The sequence below is a fragment of the Glandiceps talaboti genome, chromosome 4 (genome assembly GCF_964340395.1).
Source record: "Glandiceps talaboti chromosome 4, keGlaTala1.1, whole genome shotgun sequence".
Taxonomy (NCBI): domain Eukaryota; kingdom Metazoa; phylum Hemichordata; class Enteropneusta; family Spengelidae; genus Glandiceps; species Glandiceps talaboti.
In genome coordinates, this window is record NC_135552.1 from 22,460,060 (window position 1) to 22,478,385 (window position 18,326).

General features: G+C 35.9%; 2 protein-coding genes across 2 annotated transcripts; one reads left to right on the top strand and one right to left on the bottom strand.

The window, feature by feature from the left end:
* Positions 1 to 1,612: 1,612 nt before the first annotated feature.
* Positions 1,613 to 12,993, top strand: LOC144433661 (tRNA-dihydrouridine(47) synthase [NAD(P)(+)]-like). The gene is made up of 11 exons (XM_078122010.1): positions 1,613 to 1,992; positions 3,690 to 4,626; positions 5,076 to 5,228; positions 6,277 to 6,393; positions 7,032 to 7,097; positions 7,646 to 7,756; positions 8,202 to 8,298; positions 8,901 to 9,027; positions 9,390 to 9,477; positions 10,801 to 10,982; positions 11,793 to 12,993. The coding sequence occupies exons 1-11, from the start codon at positions 1,802 to 1,804 to the stop codon at positions 11,863 to 11,865; spliced, it is 2,142 nt and encodes a 713-aa protein (XP_077978136.1). The 5' UTR covers positions 1,613 to 1,801; the 3' UTR covers positions 11,866 to 12,993.
* Positions 12,994 to 14,120: 1,127 nt separating this feature from the next.
* On the bottom strand, positions 14,121 to 16,840 carry LOC144434337 (uncharacterized). The gene is made up of 3 exons (XM_078122789.1): positions 16,747 to 16,840; positions 15,295 to 15,437; positions 14,121 to 14,375 (listed from the first exon to the last, which is right to left on the bottom strand). The coding sequence occupies exons 1-3, from the start codon at positions 16,790 to 16,792 to the stop codon at positions 14,121 to 14,123; spliced, it is 444 nt and encodes a 147-aa protein (XP_077978915.1). The 5' UTR covers positions 16,793 to 16,840.
* Between the last annotated feature and the right edge of the window lie 1,486 nt (positions 16,841 to 18,326).

Here is an 18,326-nt window from a genome sequence, read left to right on the forward strand (position 1 = left end):
CGGTGCCGTAAAATGGTTTGCGACGATGTGCCACCTCCAAATGTTTCGTTTATTATTTAGGATTTAGGGTCTATGTTTGATTACAAGATTCGTTTGTAACATCAGATTTTCTCTCAAAACAATGGAAATTATCAGATAATATTAATTTGTCTGGCTCTCTGCCTATCCTTCGACCGTCCACCCTGTCTCTTCCTCCCTTATATATAAATTAATTATTTGACTCTTCTATTCAATTTCCTGTCTGCTTTTGATTGATTCGTCAATTTAGAAACAAAACACCGGGGCTCATTATTGATTTGTGCGTGGTTGTATCAAACAGAACCGCTGAACGTTATTTTGAAATCCACTGGCGATGTGGTACATTCCTACTTACAATCTGTTTTAGCCTTCATAGTAATATCCCCAAAGTTAACGTTGTCCAACGGTATCATCGTTATTCGATACATGTATTTCAACAGCGGCGTCACCGGCAATGCAAAATGCTGAAACTCTTGCCAGCGTTCATCTTTGATCACTCGTTCATTTTTGATCAAGCCGTCAACTACATTATATATGTGCTAATAGTTGGACAGTGGTTCTTTTTTATGTGATTTCGATTTGTTAAATAATTTTTAATTTAATTAAGTCCCGGTGCGATCATTTTAATTCACCTCAGACCACTAAAAGGAATTCGCAAATGTCTCCAGACATCATGTAGTTTTACTAAAAAGTTGGCTGCAAGGAAGAACATACTTTACCATGCTGTGTTACATTCCCTAAAATGCCAAATTCAATCACTAAATTAGTACATGAACCGGTAAACGAGAAGGTCAATCATTATGAAAACCAATGAAACGTGAAGTAGATACATAAAAAAGTCACCCATATATAAGCCTACTTTACTCATATCAACAATTTTGTGTAAACATATATTCTTCACTTGAAAGACAAGAGGTGGAAAAATTAACGATTGTTTGCTTGATGCTTTTATTTGTAGTAACATTTTACATTTGTTTTAATTGACTGGTAAACTTCAACAAAGTTATAGACGAACTTGAGGGGAGAAAAAAATCACACGATTGAATAAGATATTAAATCAAAGAACTGAATTCGAGTCTCTTGCGTTGCTCCGATATATTATTAACAATACCAGTCTGAATGGCCCACAGCATGTTTTGTTTCTTTGTTTTCGAAAACAAAAACAAAAATATGCAAAAGAGAATCTGGGATTTCAGTTAATTTCACACGTAAAAGGAGTTCAGATTTGTTTTCGATATTTTTCATCTTGAGAGATACAGAAAAGAAGGAGACGAACATTCTAGGCAGGAATTAGGAAAGATTATGAAGAAACAGTGGCTTCAAGTTGTATGCGCAAGTCTGTTGACCTTTGTACACTTTACTTCACGTGGACATTGCGACATAAGGAAAATAGGTTTCATTTAATACATTTAGGTACTTAGTGTGGAAAATATAGAATTTCAAAGCCCGTTTATATCTTTTATTTTTAATCCAAGTCTAATTGTGAATACTTGCTCGTCACTGAACTGTATTTTATGTCTGAAAATTGAAATTTGTCGTAAAATACATACCGTTTTACGATATTTTTGTTTGCGTAATATTCATGCGGCGGGCAGCAGAGTCTAGTGTCATTTCAAATGACATCGTGTGACGGACCGCTGAATATATACCCATCCAAGAAAGAATTACATGTGTATATGGTGTGAATGGCAGCTCTACAGGCTTTGAAAGGGTTAAAGCACATCTCTACCGAAGAATACATCTTATATTGTAACTTCATTTTCGTTTTGGTGCTCATCTTGGCATGGATAACGTGTTGGAAGTCGAAATGGCGAAAGAAGGCGACGAAAGAGACACAGACAGTTGCCGTCCAGCCTCAGCCCCCACCGGCGACGAATGCGTCCAACAGTTAGATCAGACACAGGAAAGACCCAGCAGCGAGGAAGAGTTAGATTTGTCAAATGTCCATGATGGAAATGCCAAAGTCAAACCGGAGTAAGTGAGGTGTTCGTTCATACATGTTTTTTACAAGGCCAGGGTGTGATCACTGCGGGGATCACACAGTGTCACTCATGCATAATCAGATGTTTTACATGTACGTTTATTTGTCCTGAGTGTGGAGAGAATATTTGACAGGTTATAGAATACAACCACAGAGGTAGAAAGGGAAGAATTAAAGATAGAGATATACCCATGATTATCTGTATAGATGTAGATGTGTATCTTATGCCTCTATTGATCTCAGCAGGGATGTATTAGGGAGATACATCCATGACCTCAGTAAATAGATTGAAAAGAGAGTGGCTGCTAATGATTACACACACTAGCTCTAGATGTATATGTTGTGGGGTTTCAACTAGATGTGTCAAAACCCCAGTACCCACAGCGTATACATCCAGAGCCACACACACACACACACACACACACACACACACACACACACACACATACATACATACATACATACATACATACATACATACATACATACATACATACATACATACATACATACATACATACACACATGTAACTCTGTGGATTCACTATCACTTCATCCCAATCTCAACACATTTCACATTAATCTGTCTGAATCTGAGCCTGCCACCACACCATGGCAAAGTTTCTTTATAACATTACAGTCATGCATTGAAATGTACAAGTATTTAATTGTAAATTTGATCAATTTATTTCTGAATAACTTACAAATGTACATGTAGTGTACAGCTTTATGCCTTTGGTCTAATGACAGGACTGACAAGTTTCAGAATTGTAGGAGGCTACGTACCTGCTATTTGTGTGTTGTTACTAAGTATTGTATTTTCACACATAACACCCAAATAGCACTTTGTAACATTAAATCAGAACACTGTAACTATAGAGGGGTTATATTTTTATAGTTGGTCACATTTTGGCCATCATGCCAAGGGATTTGATTTCCCACCAAATTGTCATTAAACATCAACGATATCGATATTAGCCAAGGCTGGCAAAACAGGTTATGAGATTGGTCAGTTTTCATTCTATAGGATAGGTTTGTCAAAACCATATAGCTTGATCCCAAGCTGGTATAAAAGAGCAAGTATACACATTGTGTTTGCTAAGTTGGGGAACCCCTATAACAGAAAGGAGGAAAGGGTTAAAAGTTGCACAGTTTCCCATACAATTTACCACAATTCAGTTTGGGAACCCAGGTAGATTTATGTGCTTACCTAGACTCTCTCACAGTCCTCGGAGCTTCGCTTTACTAAAATTAACGCTAAATGAATTATTTTGTATGTATCGGTACTATCTACGTAACGTACTCCATGAACGCGTACTCAAATAACCTTGTACTGTGCATATCGACCACATAGAGATAACTATTTGTTGACGTGTGACTGCGACGCTCCTTGGGCTTCGCGAAAACACAGAGCATCGCAGTCACACATCAAAGAATGGTTATCACTATCATGGTCGATGAGGGTGCACAGTACAAGGATATTCGAGTAAGGTTATATAGCTGGTATCGGTACATACAAATAATTCATTGCGCTTTAATTTTAGTAAAGCGAAGTTCCAAGGACTGTGAGAGAGTCTAGTGCTTATCACCCTCGACGAAAACCCTGATTACACATTGTTATTATCTCCTTTGGCTCACAAAATATTACATGACATTCTTCACTCAAGTAAATTTTGCCTGTGTCCTCCAGGTTCATTGACTGGTCCAAGGCCAAAGAAAAACTTGGCAAAAAAGATGACAACATACAAGAGGATCCAGACCAGAAGCAAAGTGGTGAAAATCTAGATACAGAGAAATCTCAAGACAAAACTGAAACAGAAGTGACTGAAGAACCAGCTACAAAGAAATCCAAAAAAGACAGAAAAGACAAACGTGGACAAAACAAACGTAGACCTAGAGATAAATTTATTGATGCAGCCGACAGGGTATGTCCAGCCATTTTGAATGAAAGAGAGTGCTTGTTCGGCGATAAGTGTAAATTCTCACATAAAATAGAGAATTTCTTGGCTAAGAAACCAAAGGATATCAGTGATAAATGCTATACATTTGACAAGTACGGAAGATGTCAATACGGCATCACATGCCGATTTGGAAGCAGCCATATTAGTGACAATAACACTAATGTTGTGAACGATGACAAATACAAGAACTTTGAACCCAACATTAAAAATACACTTGCCAAAGATTTGCAAAGGTTACTGTGGAAAAGGAAATATAAGTTTGAAAAGGCAGATAGAGTGTTGAAAATGCTGACGAAGATAAATCGAGGTGGCAGCCAAGGCAAGGGTCAGGGGTCAACAGACAAAGGCATGCAGAAAGAAACAGATGTAGGAAATGGTATGGCAGCTAATAAGAATGTAGCAGATGCAGTAGCTTCTGAAAATACATCTTCAGTGCAAAATTTGAATCTTTTGCAAACAGAAGAAAATGGTGGTCCTCCTTCAATAGCGCCTGTGAACTTGGCAACGGAAACAAGTTCTGCAGACTCATGTAAAACCATGCCAGAACTGAACTCAGAACTGCATCACCTGGGGACTGTCACTGATGCTGATTTGATCAAACTGCGGTCCTGTGAGAAAAAGAAAATAGATTTCTCGGATAAGCTGTATTTAGCACCTTTAACTACAGTAAGTATTTCAAAAATGTTTGTATTTGGCACCTTTAACTACAGTAAGTATTTCAAAAATGTTTGTATTTGGCACCTTTAACTACAGTAAGTATTTCAAAATAGTTTGAATTTGGCACCTTTAACTTAGTACTTCAAATTAGTTATATTTGGCACTTTTAACTTCAGTAACTTTCCATAATTGTTGTACCTAACACCTTTAACTGTAATAGGTATTTCAAAATGAATGCTTGGAGAGTTTTCCTGAAAAAATGTAATTTTTAGAATTATATTACAGTGTATTATTGTTGTTGTTGTTGTAATTGTTGTTACAAACTTCAATACGAACACTTAGTCCAGAGAACAACAAAAACACATGACAAACCAACTGTAATGACTACAACTGTAAGTGTAAATCATAACATGTACCTTTGACTGTAACTTACATCAATGTAATTTCTCACTTGCCAGGTTGGAAATTTGCCATACAGACGGATATGTAAGAATTTAGGAGCTGATATCACATGTGGTGAGATGGCAATGTGTACCAATATACTACAGGGTCAGTTATCAGAATGGGCCTTACTTAAGAGACATTCATCAGAAGACATCTTTGGTGTGCAGGTAAGTTATAAACTATTACAATGTGCTATATGTAAAAGTGTAAGTGCTTGGACATCACCTTCCTTCTGAATTTGATCAATCGCTGCAGAAAAGGGAACCTGTTGTAAAAGGATTATGATACCTCAGTAAGTGTATGGTAGTGTATGATGTGGTGACACTTAGTCACCTGATTATTCCTTATTCAAGCCTAGTAAATATATGTGATTATGTATATGGTATACCATATATACATGTATCAGACATGCATTTACAGTACTTGGTATAAAAGCATAATTTGGTTAAACAGACAGTCTTGGCAGTACATAGCTGTCACGTATGCCTTCTTTGTTCAACTTCATCACAACTGCGTAATTTCCTCAACACTAACTGCCTCATCCTTTGATGTGCTCTGTATTGCAATTGTGGTGTGTGCTTCTCTTGTGTGTCTCCCTCAGAAATGCTACAGAAATAAGCACTAGGCAAGCAAAGATAGGACATTGATGTAATTGCACTCACTGTAGGGTGGTCTCTCTGGTCTCTCTGATAACAAATTATCATGTTAGTGGCTGCACATTCAACACAGCTCACTGTTTACACTACATTTTGTATCTTGATTACAGAGTGATTATATCCACATAACCAATGCACCCACCTGTCACCCACTTTTTTGGTCTACCACATGCAACAACAATAGTTTTAGAGTTTGGTTATCTTACTTTGCTGATGTGTCTATCCTCAGACCGGGTCTGAGGTCTATCTTAGTTTTCCCAACTATCACCCACTTGTGTAATCTACATGTACCACATACATTGTACAACAATAGCTTTAGCTTGTTTATCTTAGTTTGCCGATAGCTTGATTTCCATAGTTGTAAGACGAGGAGTGTGAATATGGTTTACATTTTCAGAAAATTAATACAGATTTCTGACTTCTAGTCTGATAATGCTGCTGTGGTGTTGGAGATCTACTTGCTTGTTTTTGTAGGTGATAGGTACTTTTTGACTGAGACTGCTGGCTAACATGCATGTCCACATAAACTAAATAATGTTCCTGTTTATTTTGTTTGTAGCTATGTGGTTCCTTCCCTGACACTATGACAAAGTGTGCTGATTTATTGTCTAACAACATTGATATTGATTTCATTGATGTCAATGTTGGATGTCCCATAGATTTGGTCTTCAAGAAGGTAAGACTATGAATGATGTCAGTAGTCACAGTGTTGTAGCTAACTAGTATCAAAATGATAAAACTCTGATGACACGGGTGGACCAACTAGTATTGCAATAATATAGCTTTGCTGATTGGTTGTGTAACAAATATCGTAAAAATATCCAAGTATAGTTACAGACCATTTATCATAGAAAAACTATCAATATTGGTTAATTGTTGATTGCATCAACACTAATAGCCTTGTAAGTTTTTAATGAAGACTTGGAATATTTGTTGTGAGATTTGAAACTTGTAAAAATTAGGTGTGTGTGTGTGTGTGGGGGGGGGGGGGGTCTGTCCAGTCATTATAGTTTGCCTAGTAATATTGTAGTGTAATCTCTGCAAGGTTTATTGTATTGCTTGTGAAACCTGAACTGATTTCACCTAATCCATATCAAAATACTGACTTGATTTTGGTTTTGGTTTGTTAACATTTCAAATTGTCAATTAGTGAATAACAAGAGCTGACAAGTGATGTACATGCATATGATTTTCAAATACCTTGAGATACTCAGTCCAGATACTCATTATAGATTGAGTTGACTCAAGGCAAGGAATGACCTTGACATTGCAGTTTAATTCATTGTAAATGAACTGTTTTTCTTTGCTATACAGGGTGGTGGATGTGCATTGATGGGTAGATTGAGTAAATTCGAACAGATAGTGACAGGAATGACATCGGTATGTATACAAAATTAAATCATTGGTCATTCAAATAGCATTTTTTTTAAATTTAAGAGACAATAGTATACTGATACAGTAATAAATAGAAAGACTTACACAACTCAAAATCAATCAGAACTAAATTAATGATGTAATTTGGCAAATACACTTGAAAACACAATGTATTGCACAGACAGATAGACTGACAGCCACAAACACAGTTACACAGACATACATACATACATACATACATAGACTCACTTACACTTACACACACAAACACTCATGATTCACTCAGTCTGCAGACACACAAATATACAGTAAGAAAAAGCAGACACTCAGAAACATAGTTAGATAGACACACATGTACACTCACACGTGGACACCATCATCATACATCACTGCCCTCTACGGCAAGTCTTATCAACCAATCCCAAAAGGGCAATAACAATATTAGGTTTGACCCCATCGTCGCAAACCACGACCGTTTTACGGCACCGTTGGCTTGACCCAAGGTTCACAAATTGTAATTTGTCAAATGTTCTATTTATACTGTAACCATGTAGGTAATGGATGTTCCTTTGACTGTCAAAATGAGAACTGGAATACAGGACAAGAGTTTCACAGCTCACAAAGTCATACCTAAACTGAAAGATTGGGGTGTTTCCATGGTAACGGTAAGTCACCCAGAGCACATCAGTCAGTTAAAGGGTGATTCATACTACTTTACTGGCACCTTATGTGAATAATCATTTAATATGTTTTCATATTTTTATGTGATGATGTCTGGTTAAACTTGAGTGTGTCAAATTTCCCATCATTACAGAATTAACAAGGAACAAATACTTATATTTTGTGGAAGGCCAATTTGGGTGAGAAAGATAGCTGTCTGGTAGCTGTAAACAAAGTTGGTCCAGACCAAAATAATGATGCTTTAATCTTATGGCTCCACTGATACACTAGTTGTAATCCATGGGATTCAATATTTTGATGTGACTGGTAGTTTGCAAATGATAACTGATTCTAAATGTGGGACAAAAATTAATGTTTCTAGGACGGATGAGTAAATAATACATGACATTCTGTTTATGTCTTGTAACATTATTATTCTATCCTGTGTAGCTTCATGGACGTTCCAGAGAACAGAGATACACCAAACTTGCTGACTGGGACTACATAAATGAATGTGCTAAGGCAGCTTCCCCTATGCCACTCTTTGGTAAGTTAGTTATAAGTATATAGCATCAGTTAAGATAGTCAACATTTGCTAATTTTGAGGTGTACACTAGCTTTGACAGATACATATGAATGATGTGACACACTTTATCAGTTATATCGTTATTCATCAGACAGAAAACGATATGCCAGTGCTGGCACTATCACAATTCATGGTCTGCTTCAATGGTTATCACTCTATCTATAAGGATACAAATGCTGGACATCTTCAAAATTTTGGTGAAAGAGACTAGATGGCAGGCAGTAAATTTGTGATGTTGACTGTAGTACATGTGTTTTATATCAGTGCATTGTCAATCATAATACAGATGTGACAGTGTGTAGTAACTAACATTGACTTACTTGTATGAAGTGAACTAAGGAAAGGCTTCATGCAAAGATGAAACTAAGGAAACACAACAAGATTGTTGATACGAAAACAACAGTAGATGCCTCTGAAGTAGTTTGCAGTGACACTCAAATCAACTTGTTTACATCTTTGAAAATTACCTTTCCTTTTTGTTTTCATGCCCAAGTACAACATTAATTAATGATTATACTATCTAATAGCATACATTTAATTTACATAATTTGTATCTATAACAGGTAATGGTGATATTCTGTCTTATGAAGACGCCAATAGACAGAGGGAACACACAGGAGTGACTGGTGTAATGATTGCAAGAGGTGCTTTAATTAAACCATGGGTCTTTACTGAAATCAAGGAACAAAGGTGAGCAGGAACACCCTGGTTAATTTCAGAAAATTAGAAGGACTTTTTTCAGGAAGTGAATATTAATGAAAAGAATTAAAAAATTACATTTACTGTGGTCTTAATGATATTGTTTTAAGTTGAACTGCCTGTGTATGTTTTATGGTAATGCTTACTTGGGGTAATATTGAATTTGTTTTGTAGAGTTTGTTATTACCGAATCATTCATGCATTATTTGCTTTAACTTCAAGACAATAATTTAGTCATGAAGCTATAAAGTCAAAAAATTAACAATACATCGTAAATATAAAATCGACCTTTGTAAAAGATTGACATAATTGTACTGTCACTAATTTTTGTTTTCTACATTTTATATTTTCAGACATTGGGACATTTCTTCAACAGAGAGATTTGATATTCTACAAGATTTTGCCAACTTTGGACTGGAACACTGGGGGTCTGATCAACAGGTACACACATATAAAAAAAATAAAAGTGTTGAAATATTTTGTCAGAAAGTAACAAAACAAACCCTGTTTTTACCAGTTATGACCAAAGAAATAGTTATCATGTCCTTGAAAAAATGAAAAACCATAGTACATTGTATTTGTATTTAACATAGCATACTTCTAAGAAATAGAAAAAAAATCATAAACCTTTGGTGTTGCTTTTTTGTACAGAACCTATTCTCAGTTAAAATCAGGGGAGAAAATCACAATAGACTTTTGAAAATAGAGGTCAAAATGTGATATCGAAATTCAGCCATTACAGACTCTAAAATGACCGCCAAATACTCGGTTAACTCAATCAATCATCATTGGGAAAATTACAGATTATAGATTTCCTTGAAAAAATGATGGTGAACTCCAAAAAATTTGTTCCTTCCAAAGTAACTGAAAAAAGGTTTCATATGCCAGGAGAGTTTTTATGAACTTTGATTTTCAGGGAAGATTGGCTCCCAAGGTGTATTCTACCTTTACTCAGTTGATTTATTATGTGCTTTTTCTCCAGAGAGCTCAAGGCACTCACAATTATTACCCCTGGCACAGATCAGTGGCACACAGCGGCCCTTTATACTTCCTCAACTCCCTTGGGAGCATACAATCCTTTGCAGCCTCTTTAAGTGCTTTCATATTGCAATCTATATCCTATCAGGTCCCCAATTATAGAGCTGGGTTGACTGAGTCACAGTCGTGGTTCAAATCTTACCCACGGACTTAAGCCATTCCGAAAAAATGGCAGCGACAGGGCTCGAACCTGCAACATGCAGGTTCCAAGCCGGCCACTCATAACAAATCGCCCATCATGACTCCATAACTCAATTCTATTGTTTGGGGAATATCAGAACAGTCTCATGTATAATCTATGTCAGTATAGATGTATTATTGTAGCTAAACTAATAGGGATGTATTTAGTTCCCTTGAAATTGCTTTTGTCAAACATTTTAGAAGTTTGCTTCAATTTACAATGTCAATGAAAGATGTCAAAGTTCATTTGTTTGGACAGTATTCACAGACAGAGGCGTTCTGGGTACTATGGCTTTTAGCAGATATGTAAAGAGCTATTTGAACCTGCAGGACAAAATATTATCCATTCAGTATTAATACTCTGATGTATATATTCTGACTGAAGTTGCACTATAAATTGAATTTGAAAACTGTTTGCAATAAAAGTAAACTAGATAGACAAACTAAATAAAGATTTTGCTGCACAAGAGGAAAATGGGGTCTCAAACTTTCAGTTAAATTTATGGTACAGGACACTGAAAATATTGTGTTACTTTTATTTTGCAGGGTGTAGATAGAACTAGGCGATTCCTACTAGAATGGTTGTCATTTTTGTATCGCTATATTCCTGTGGGTGTATTGGAAAGAGTGCCGCAACGAATCAATGAAAGACCACCACAATACTTTGGAAGAAATGACCTGGAAACATTGATGGCCAGCTCTTACTGCAATGATTGGATCAAAATTAGGTACAGTAGAGTTTGGCCTGTATTCTTAAAATCATTTTTCTGCTTTTCGTGTCACGATGAAGTACATAGGAGTATCACTTTGTCAAATATCATTTTCTTCGGTTGTCAGAGAAAAACGAAAGGTTATTATTCCGTGTATTTGAACACTAGAGGGCGCTAGTCAGTTCGCCTTTATGTATGCTTTTCAATTTTATTGTTGGGCTCAAGTTTTGAGTGTTTCTCAGCTTATTCTCAGCATCATGATTTATGGTGAATTATAAACAACTGTTGATCATGTAGACCTAGTGTCAACAATTTCATTTTTGTAAATTAACGAGATATTGAAGAAATTATGTTCTGGATGAGTTAAGTTTTCTATATAAGGCACAGCATGATGCATATTGTAATTTGAAAGCGAGTTGTCTACAGTTTCAAGATTAATCCCCACTACCACATCCCTGTGATCAAATAGAAAGAATTACCATCTGATTAATAGAAAAGTAGACCACTTTACAAAGTTCAAATCAGTGTTGACAGAGGTGATACTTACATTGGTTGAAAAATTAGTTATGCATGATGATTAAAGTTGCATTGTGTGAACCTTATTTAAAGGTGTGTGCACCTTCCAATAATAATAGCAGCCAAGGGGGTCTGTGTGTAATTACAGAATGTAATGTCTCACTCCATGCGTGAATAAAGGAAATAACTTAAGTACACAAACCTATAATTAAGTTTCCAAGTACTTGTGAGTTTCAGTGTATCATATTACTGCAGGCTGTTAAGTATGACGTGACTCACCTGCATGTGACATTTACTTTTTTTTTCACACAGTGAGATGCTCCTGGGACCTGTACCAGATGATTTTCAGTTTCTTCCCAAGCACAGGGCAAACTCCTATAGATAGAGAAATAACAGCCAGCCAGCCAGGAGAAATAAAGTTCAACAACAGATGCTGTACACAGTTCACAAATATTGATGTACTGACAAGAACTACCACTTTCTTGATACAATCTATTTAGTGGTCTGAGATACAATTTATAGACATTTCTAAATGATTGAATACAAATTATGTGTTTGATTTATTATTTTTGCATCCAGCATGCAAGTTGAAGTCTGGTGCTAATATTCCGACATTTCCCCAGACACAATTCGATGCCCACACTTGCATGACTTTAGCCAAAATCCAATCTGATTAAAATCTGATGTAGTGACTATGGCTAGATTTCAACATTTACCTCTATGTCATTCGTTTATTGTCATTTGTTTTTGGTTCTGTGATCTGAGTACCTTTTCAGTGTGACTTCGCAGGTATGTCATATTATCACTCTGTCAAATTAATCATGCATGTCACATAGAATTATGTTCATGTAGTCGAGATGGGGGCTGGTAGTGATGTGACTTCATTCTACTTTGAGGTTGATTGCACAGGGTATGATAATTTTGTCAAGTACAAAACGTTTTTGTGGTTTTATGGGGGGGGGGGAGAAATGGAAAAAAATAAGGTGTATTATGTTAACATGTGTGCTACAGTGTACATGTACACTTAGATTGATTAGTAAATGTTATTTTCAATTTTTGGAGCTCAAGTCAACATTTTACGTTTGGTCATATCTTTTTGCAATCTTCCCTTGTCACTGATTTGTGTACATGTAGTTTAAACGGATATTACATGATTCTAGTAAGATCAAAACTTCTTGTCATATTTTATGATTCATTTCAATGGAAGTTTCGAAATCATGAGTGTTTTTTATTTAGATACAATTAAAACCACAGCCTTACCTCCTCATACCAGTTTCTGTCCCCATGACATAACTGAGAGATGAATTTGATTTGATTTACTTAACCATGCTGTACACCAGATTTTATTTTGATGTACAGAGGGTCACTGTTATAATAACTCTTCACAACACAGGGTAATTCAAGTGCATGTGTTTCGTCATTTTCACTATGTATGTAGTACAGTTATGATGTGTGGAATTCAACACTGGACTGGATTTTCATTTCTTCTGGTGAATAAAAAGGCTAGTTATGAAAGCCAAGCTCAAATAAAATGACTTATTTGTATTTACTGAGAGGCAGCAGGCATTTGTTTCTGCTTTGTACTAGTAAATTGTAGAGACACAGAATAAAAAAGTTTGATCCATAGTAATAATGCGATGGTAATAATGATCATAATACTGATATGAAAATAAGATTTATTATGGGCCTAATCTCTGTGAGTGAGTGAGTGAGTGAGTGAGTGAGTGAGTGGAGATTACTACAGAACCCCCCAAAAAAGAAGAAGAGTGCACAGACACTCAGCAGTTGGAGTAGTTTGACGCAAAGGACAACAGCTGTAGTTCCGCACTCAGTATTAGGTGTAGAAACGAAAATAATGGTGAAAAAAGATCCCACATTGCGATCATCACTTTTATTGAGAATCTCTGCAATAATCATATAAATATAATATATATGCCTACATAATACAGATGCTGAAAAATATTTCTTTTAAAATATTTATGAAACTTAAGTATTTACAATATAGTGTTATATTTACAACATAATTTCATTTAACTTAAATTTACTAAAGCGGTGATATTCTCTACTGTGGCACATCAGTATATGTATGTCGACCATTTCTTAGATAATATAAAAAGTGCAAATTCATCTTATAAAACTTGTAAATAAACAATAACCAACATATTTCAAATCATAATGATATATACGGTTTGTACAAGTTACTTTTTTGCTCTTGGTATATTTTTTATCGTCGTCCATTTTGTAAATATTTGCATATATTAACATATTTAGTACGTTCGTCATTTCTTTGCTCTTCTGGACAACTGTGTTGCTCTGTTTTCAAGACTTCAAATTTTGTACACAAATGCACGCATTGACGTAACTTCGTCTCATTTACACTCTGAACTATATTAATATAAAATTATCATTTTTCTGACATATATTGCTCATTACTTTTCAAAGAAGTTGGTCACTTTTGAAAGATTCAAGGCGCGGGTCAAAGAGTTGCACAATATGCAATTGTTTGTCTTGTAAGATCATGATCGGAAAAAACCCTCCTGAAAAAAATCAACTGAAGCCACTTCACGTTCGATAAAGCTTTAAACGTCGTCTAAGTAATGCAAATCAAAAAATCCATTTATTTCGCGTATCTTATCCACATCATCTGTTCAGGAGAGTCGCTATAGCAACGGAAACAATAGTCAGTATCGTTGCTGACTGTTCTTTGTTACTTGCATTCTCTTCTTCCCACCTGCCGTTGCAGTTATATTTGTCGGTGCAGCAACGATAGCATGTACCGTCATCCATGTTTTCAAAGTCAGTTTCATAGTCTTCTTCACTACACGTCGTCTGACAGTTGATGGAACAGTACCGTCTCAGGTCGACGATCACGCCACCTTCTTTCTGCACATACAACTAAAATTTGAACATGATCATATAAAACGTTATTACAATCGTGTTTTCTAAATAGAACAAACTTTATATAATGCTCCCTTGGTTCATTTGGCAGAAGTCTACATTTCAGACAAAAATTAGGGGTCAAATGTTTACATTAATTCCAGAAAATAGAGCCAAAAATCTTGGTGGGGGGGGGGGTGTGATTGATTGAAAACTTCGTTGTCCAAAATATGGGGTCAACAGTCGTATGTGCACTCAAAGAAAGCGATCCGACCTCTCGATAATGCTTTAAAATCAAGAGCCAAAAGTCTAAATGTGTTTGTGCACATGTGTGTGTGTGTGTGTGTGTGTGTGTGTGTGTGTGTGTGTGTGTGTGTGTGTGTGTGTGTGTGTTTGTGTCATATGGCCGGGGGAGGGGGTCAAACACGCAACCTCGCAAACCATAGCTGATATAGCTCACGCGACACTTCGAAATGTCAAGACAATGCTTCTTGGATGGTACCGTAAAAGAGGATGTTCTATTCATAGGGTATCGTATTATTACGTTAATATTGATGTATTTGATTAAAACTTATATATAATATTTCTCCACATACACCGGGGTTGATAATATGGAATTGCTCATAATTGTATTATACTTTTTATTATGGACTATTTCCATGGTATTAAATTCAGATTTAGTTCTTTTCGATCGTGTAATTTCTTATTATAAGCCGTGATTGATAATTCAGAATTATTGACGATTATGATGACAAATTGTAGTTAAATTTACTGTTTAGTGGCCTGCAATTTGGGGAGTGCCCAAAGTTAGAACTAAGAAGTACGCCCCAGTGTCGGTCAACTTGACATTCTCATCAACGTCTAGTCGTCGCGTCAGTAAGCTCACAGATCACATGGTTTTAACCCGTACCCAAGTTGTTTGTACTATGGAACTTACCGCACACTGGTCATCATTGGTTGGGCATGTGTACGATCTACCCGTACTGGCAGGCTCGTCTTTGCAGGAAGCACCGAGTTCACCTTGTGCAGTCAGACTATAGCTACACCAGTAGCACTTTAAGCCGTTGACCAATGGTACTGCTGTAAGAAATAATCAATCAATCAATCAATCAATCAATCAATCAATCAATCAATCAATCAATCAATCAACCAATCAATCAACCAATCAATCAGCACACCTACCCAAAATGTCATTCAAACCATATACATCTCCCCAATGTTTCTGGAAACCTTCCAAACAACTGCACTGCACTTATGAACATAATCGAAAGACTACGCAACCAACCATTTTATCAACCGATCAATGCTCGAGTCGAAATAGTTAAAATTTCTTACACGTACATATACACTAAATACGTAACATACTAACAACAGTACAATGGTGTATATACATCAGTGGTAAGAACAAAACTAATACATATAACATAAGAATAGAAAGGACACGGCAGTAAATCAACACAAACTATAGTCTAGTTCCTATACAGTATCGTTACTATTTATACCTTCACTCACACCACGTACAGTGGGCATCCAGACTACACAAACTACCGATACAAAATGGAAGAATGGGTACGTGGTTATTCAAAACGAAGCAAACAATAAAAAGAATAACAAAACAAAATCTGGTCGTCGACATAACGCTTTTCTCACCTGGTAGTATTCATTGTCGATAATTATATATCTGATAAAAGAATCTGAAGTTATATCTGAGTATGCATATCATATTGGAGTGAAAACTTGGCAGTATGAAAATCGAAATTATCAGCATTTGTAATATATTTCATAATAATTCAACTGAAGTTCATTTAGGTCTACTTATATAGGAATGGCGGTCACTATTTAATTGCAGGTAAAAACACAATTTTCATGTCGGTTTTATCGACATGAAACGTTTTTATTTGCAGCAAATTGTTCTTTGAAATCACTGTATGATTATATGATTAACGGAGACGTGAATATAATATAGCGTAGCATAATGCCGAGTTGTATGTACGACCATTGTCTTCTTTTAGTTACTGTATTAAGGATGTACATTGCCAATGATCTATCGTGCTAGTTTGACCTCATACAAGAATCTGACATAAAATAGCTTTTAAATTCCTCGTTAGAAACCAGCATATCGTCAACGTTATATATACCAGTGTGAATGAAAAACTGACCTGCCGTACTCTTAGGTTACGTGTACACGTACGTTGATTTTAAATTGTTTATAGCTTATAGCTTGTTCATGTCGGCATAAACTTGTAAATAGAGGAATTAAATGGCGATGACGCATTATAATTTTATCACAATCACAACATCGCACAATACTACACAATGCGGTATACCGTATAGTGAACGAACGTACACTATAAAAATCTATAATTAAAAAAAAAACGTCCACACCCACCTGTTGAATATAATAGGAATAACACAGCTAGCGAATTCAAATCCATATTTTCTTCTGCTGCTTCTTCACAACCACATTTAAACAACCAAGTTAATGTACATGTCCCATGTAATTTGACACACGGTCTAACAAATTCGACTTCTTACAAGTGGTACATTACCCAAAAGCGTTTACCTCCTCAATGGACAATTTGTACACATAGTGACCCACACTATAATACCCCTGAGAGATTGACGGATGTGCACATGGGAACGTGACCCAACGTTGTATAGATTCACATGGAAATATGCCCTTTGAATATAAATCGTCGACAATGTTCGGGTTAAGTCGTAGTATTGTAAGACTACTCGCAGACGATATACATATATTATACAATATGTACGTTCGGCAGCCGATAGTGAAGAAACCGAACAAGCTGATAGTGAAATGCTGTGACGTCAGAACCTGATAAACGATAAGAAAGACATACAAACAAAGGATTGTGTTTGCCAAGAAAATCTCAATATTTGTTATTCTCATTAAATATTTCTCTTACACTGTTTGAAATCAGTTACCATATCAAATTGCACACTATACGTTTTGCAGAAGGAATGGCGCTATTAATAATAATTAGAAATAAATTGACGGTAAAAATATTTCACACATGCAGCGAACAGTTCACTGACCTTTCAAAATAGGTCAAGTGCTGACACGCAGCGCACTTGGAAGCCTCCTTCAGTCACTCCACCCTCTAAAATTGTGTACTGTGTTACCATGGCTACCACGAAGTGCATATGGCGTTGTAACATTGAATGTGGTATGTTGAATACTGCCTCTCTTGGTTTCTGTCAGACACTTTCTTTGCTTTCGTTTTTTTTTTTTTTCATTTATTGTCTATGTATGCAGTTTTGGCATAGTAGTCTCGACTAAATATAAGAACCAAATCGAACTGAAATGACGCAAACTAAAAGATTTATAGAATTCAATTATTCTGAGCCTCTTGATAGAATTTTATGATTTTTAAATAACTATGAGGCCCAATAAAAAAATTGTGTGGTTCCGATTACGATCAATTTTACATGTAGAATAGGGAGATTTTTTATTTTATTTTGTTATATTTTCTTTTCACGTGTCTCTCTGTTATTGGTTTCTTCCCATCAGATGTACTGCCATTACAGATTGGAAGAACAGTGTTATATTGTCTTTTAAGTTGATGTCAGTATCCGCACCCATGGTATATCTGGCGAAACTTCACAATTTTTGCTATTTTATTGTTTTTTTCTCAAATATGTAAAAAGAAGTTTAGGGGTCGGGTGAAAAACTAGTGAAAAACTAGGTGGGGTCGGGTAACCGCCGGAAACCAAACATTTTTTTAAGGCCTGATTAGAAGTTCGCTTCTTCGAATTTTCATCATTAATTTTTCATCCCTAAATCTAATATTCAATATAACCTTGCTAGCGCTGGTTGTGTAGTATCCGGAATATACATGTAACTTTGTTGATAGGAAAGATGATAACTGATCAAGGATTAATTGACTATACGTACTTCAAGTATATATGTGCCAACAATCTGATATAAATCAGTTGTACTCGGCTAGTTAG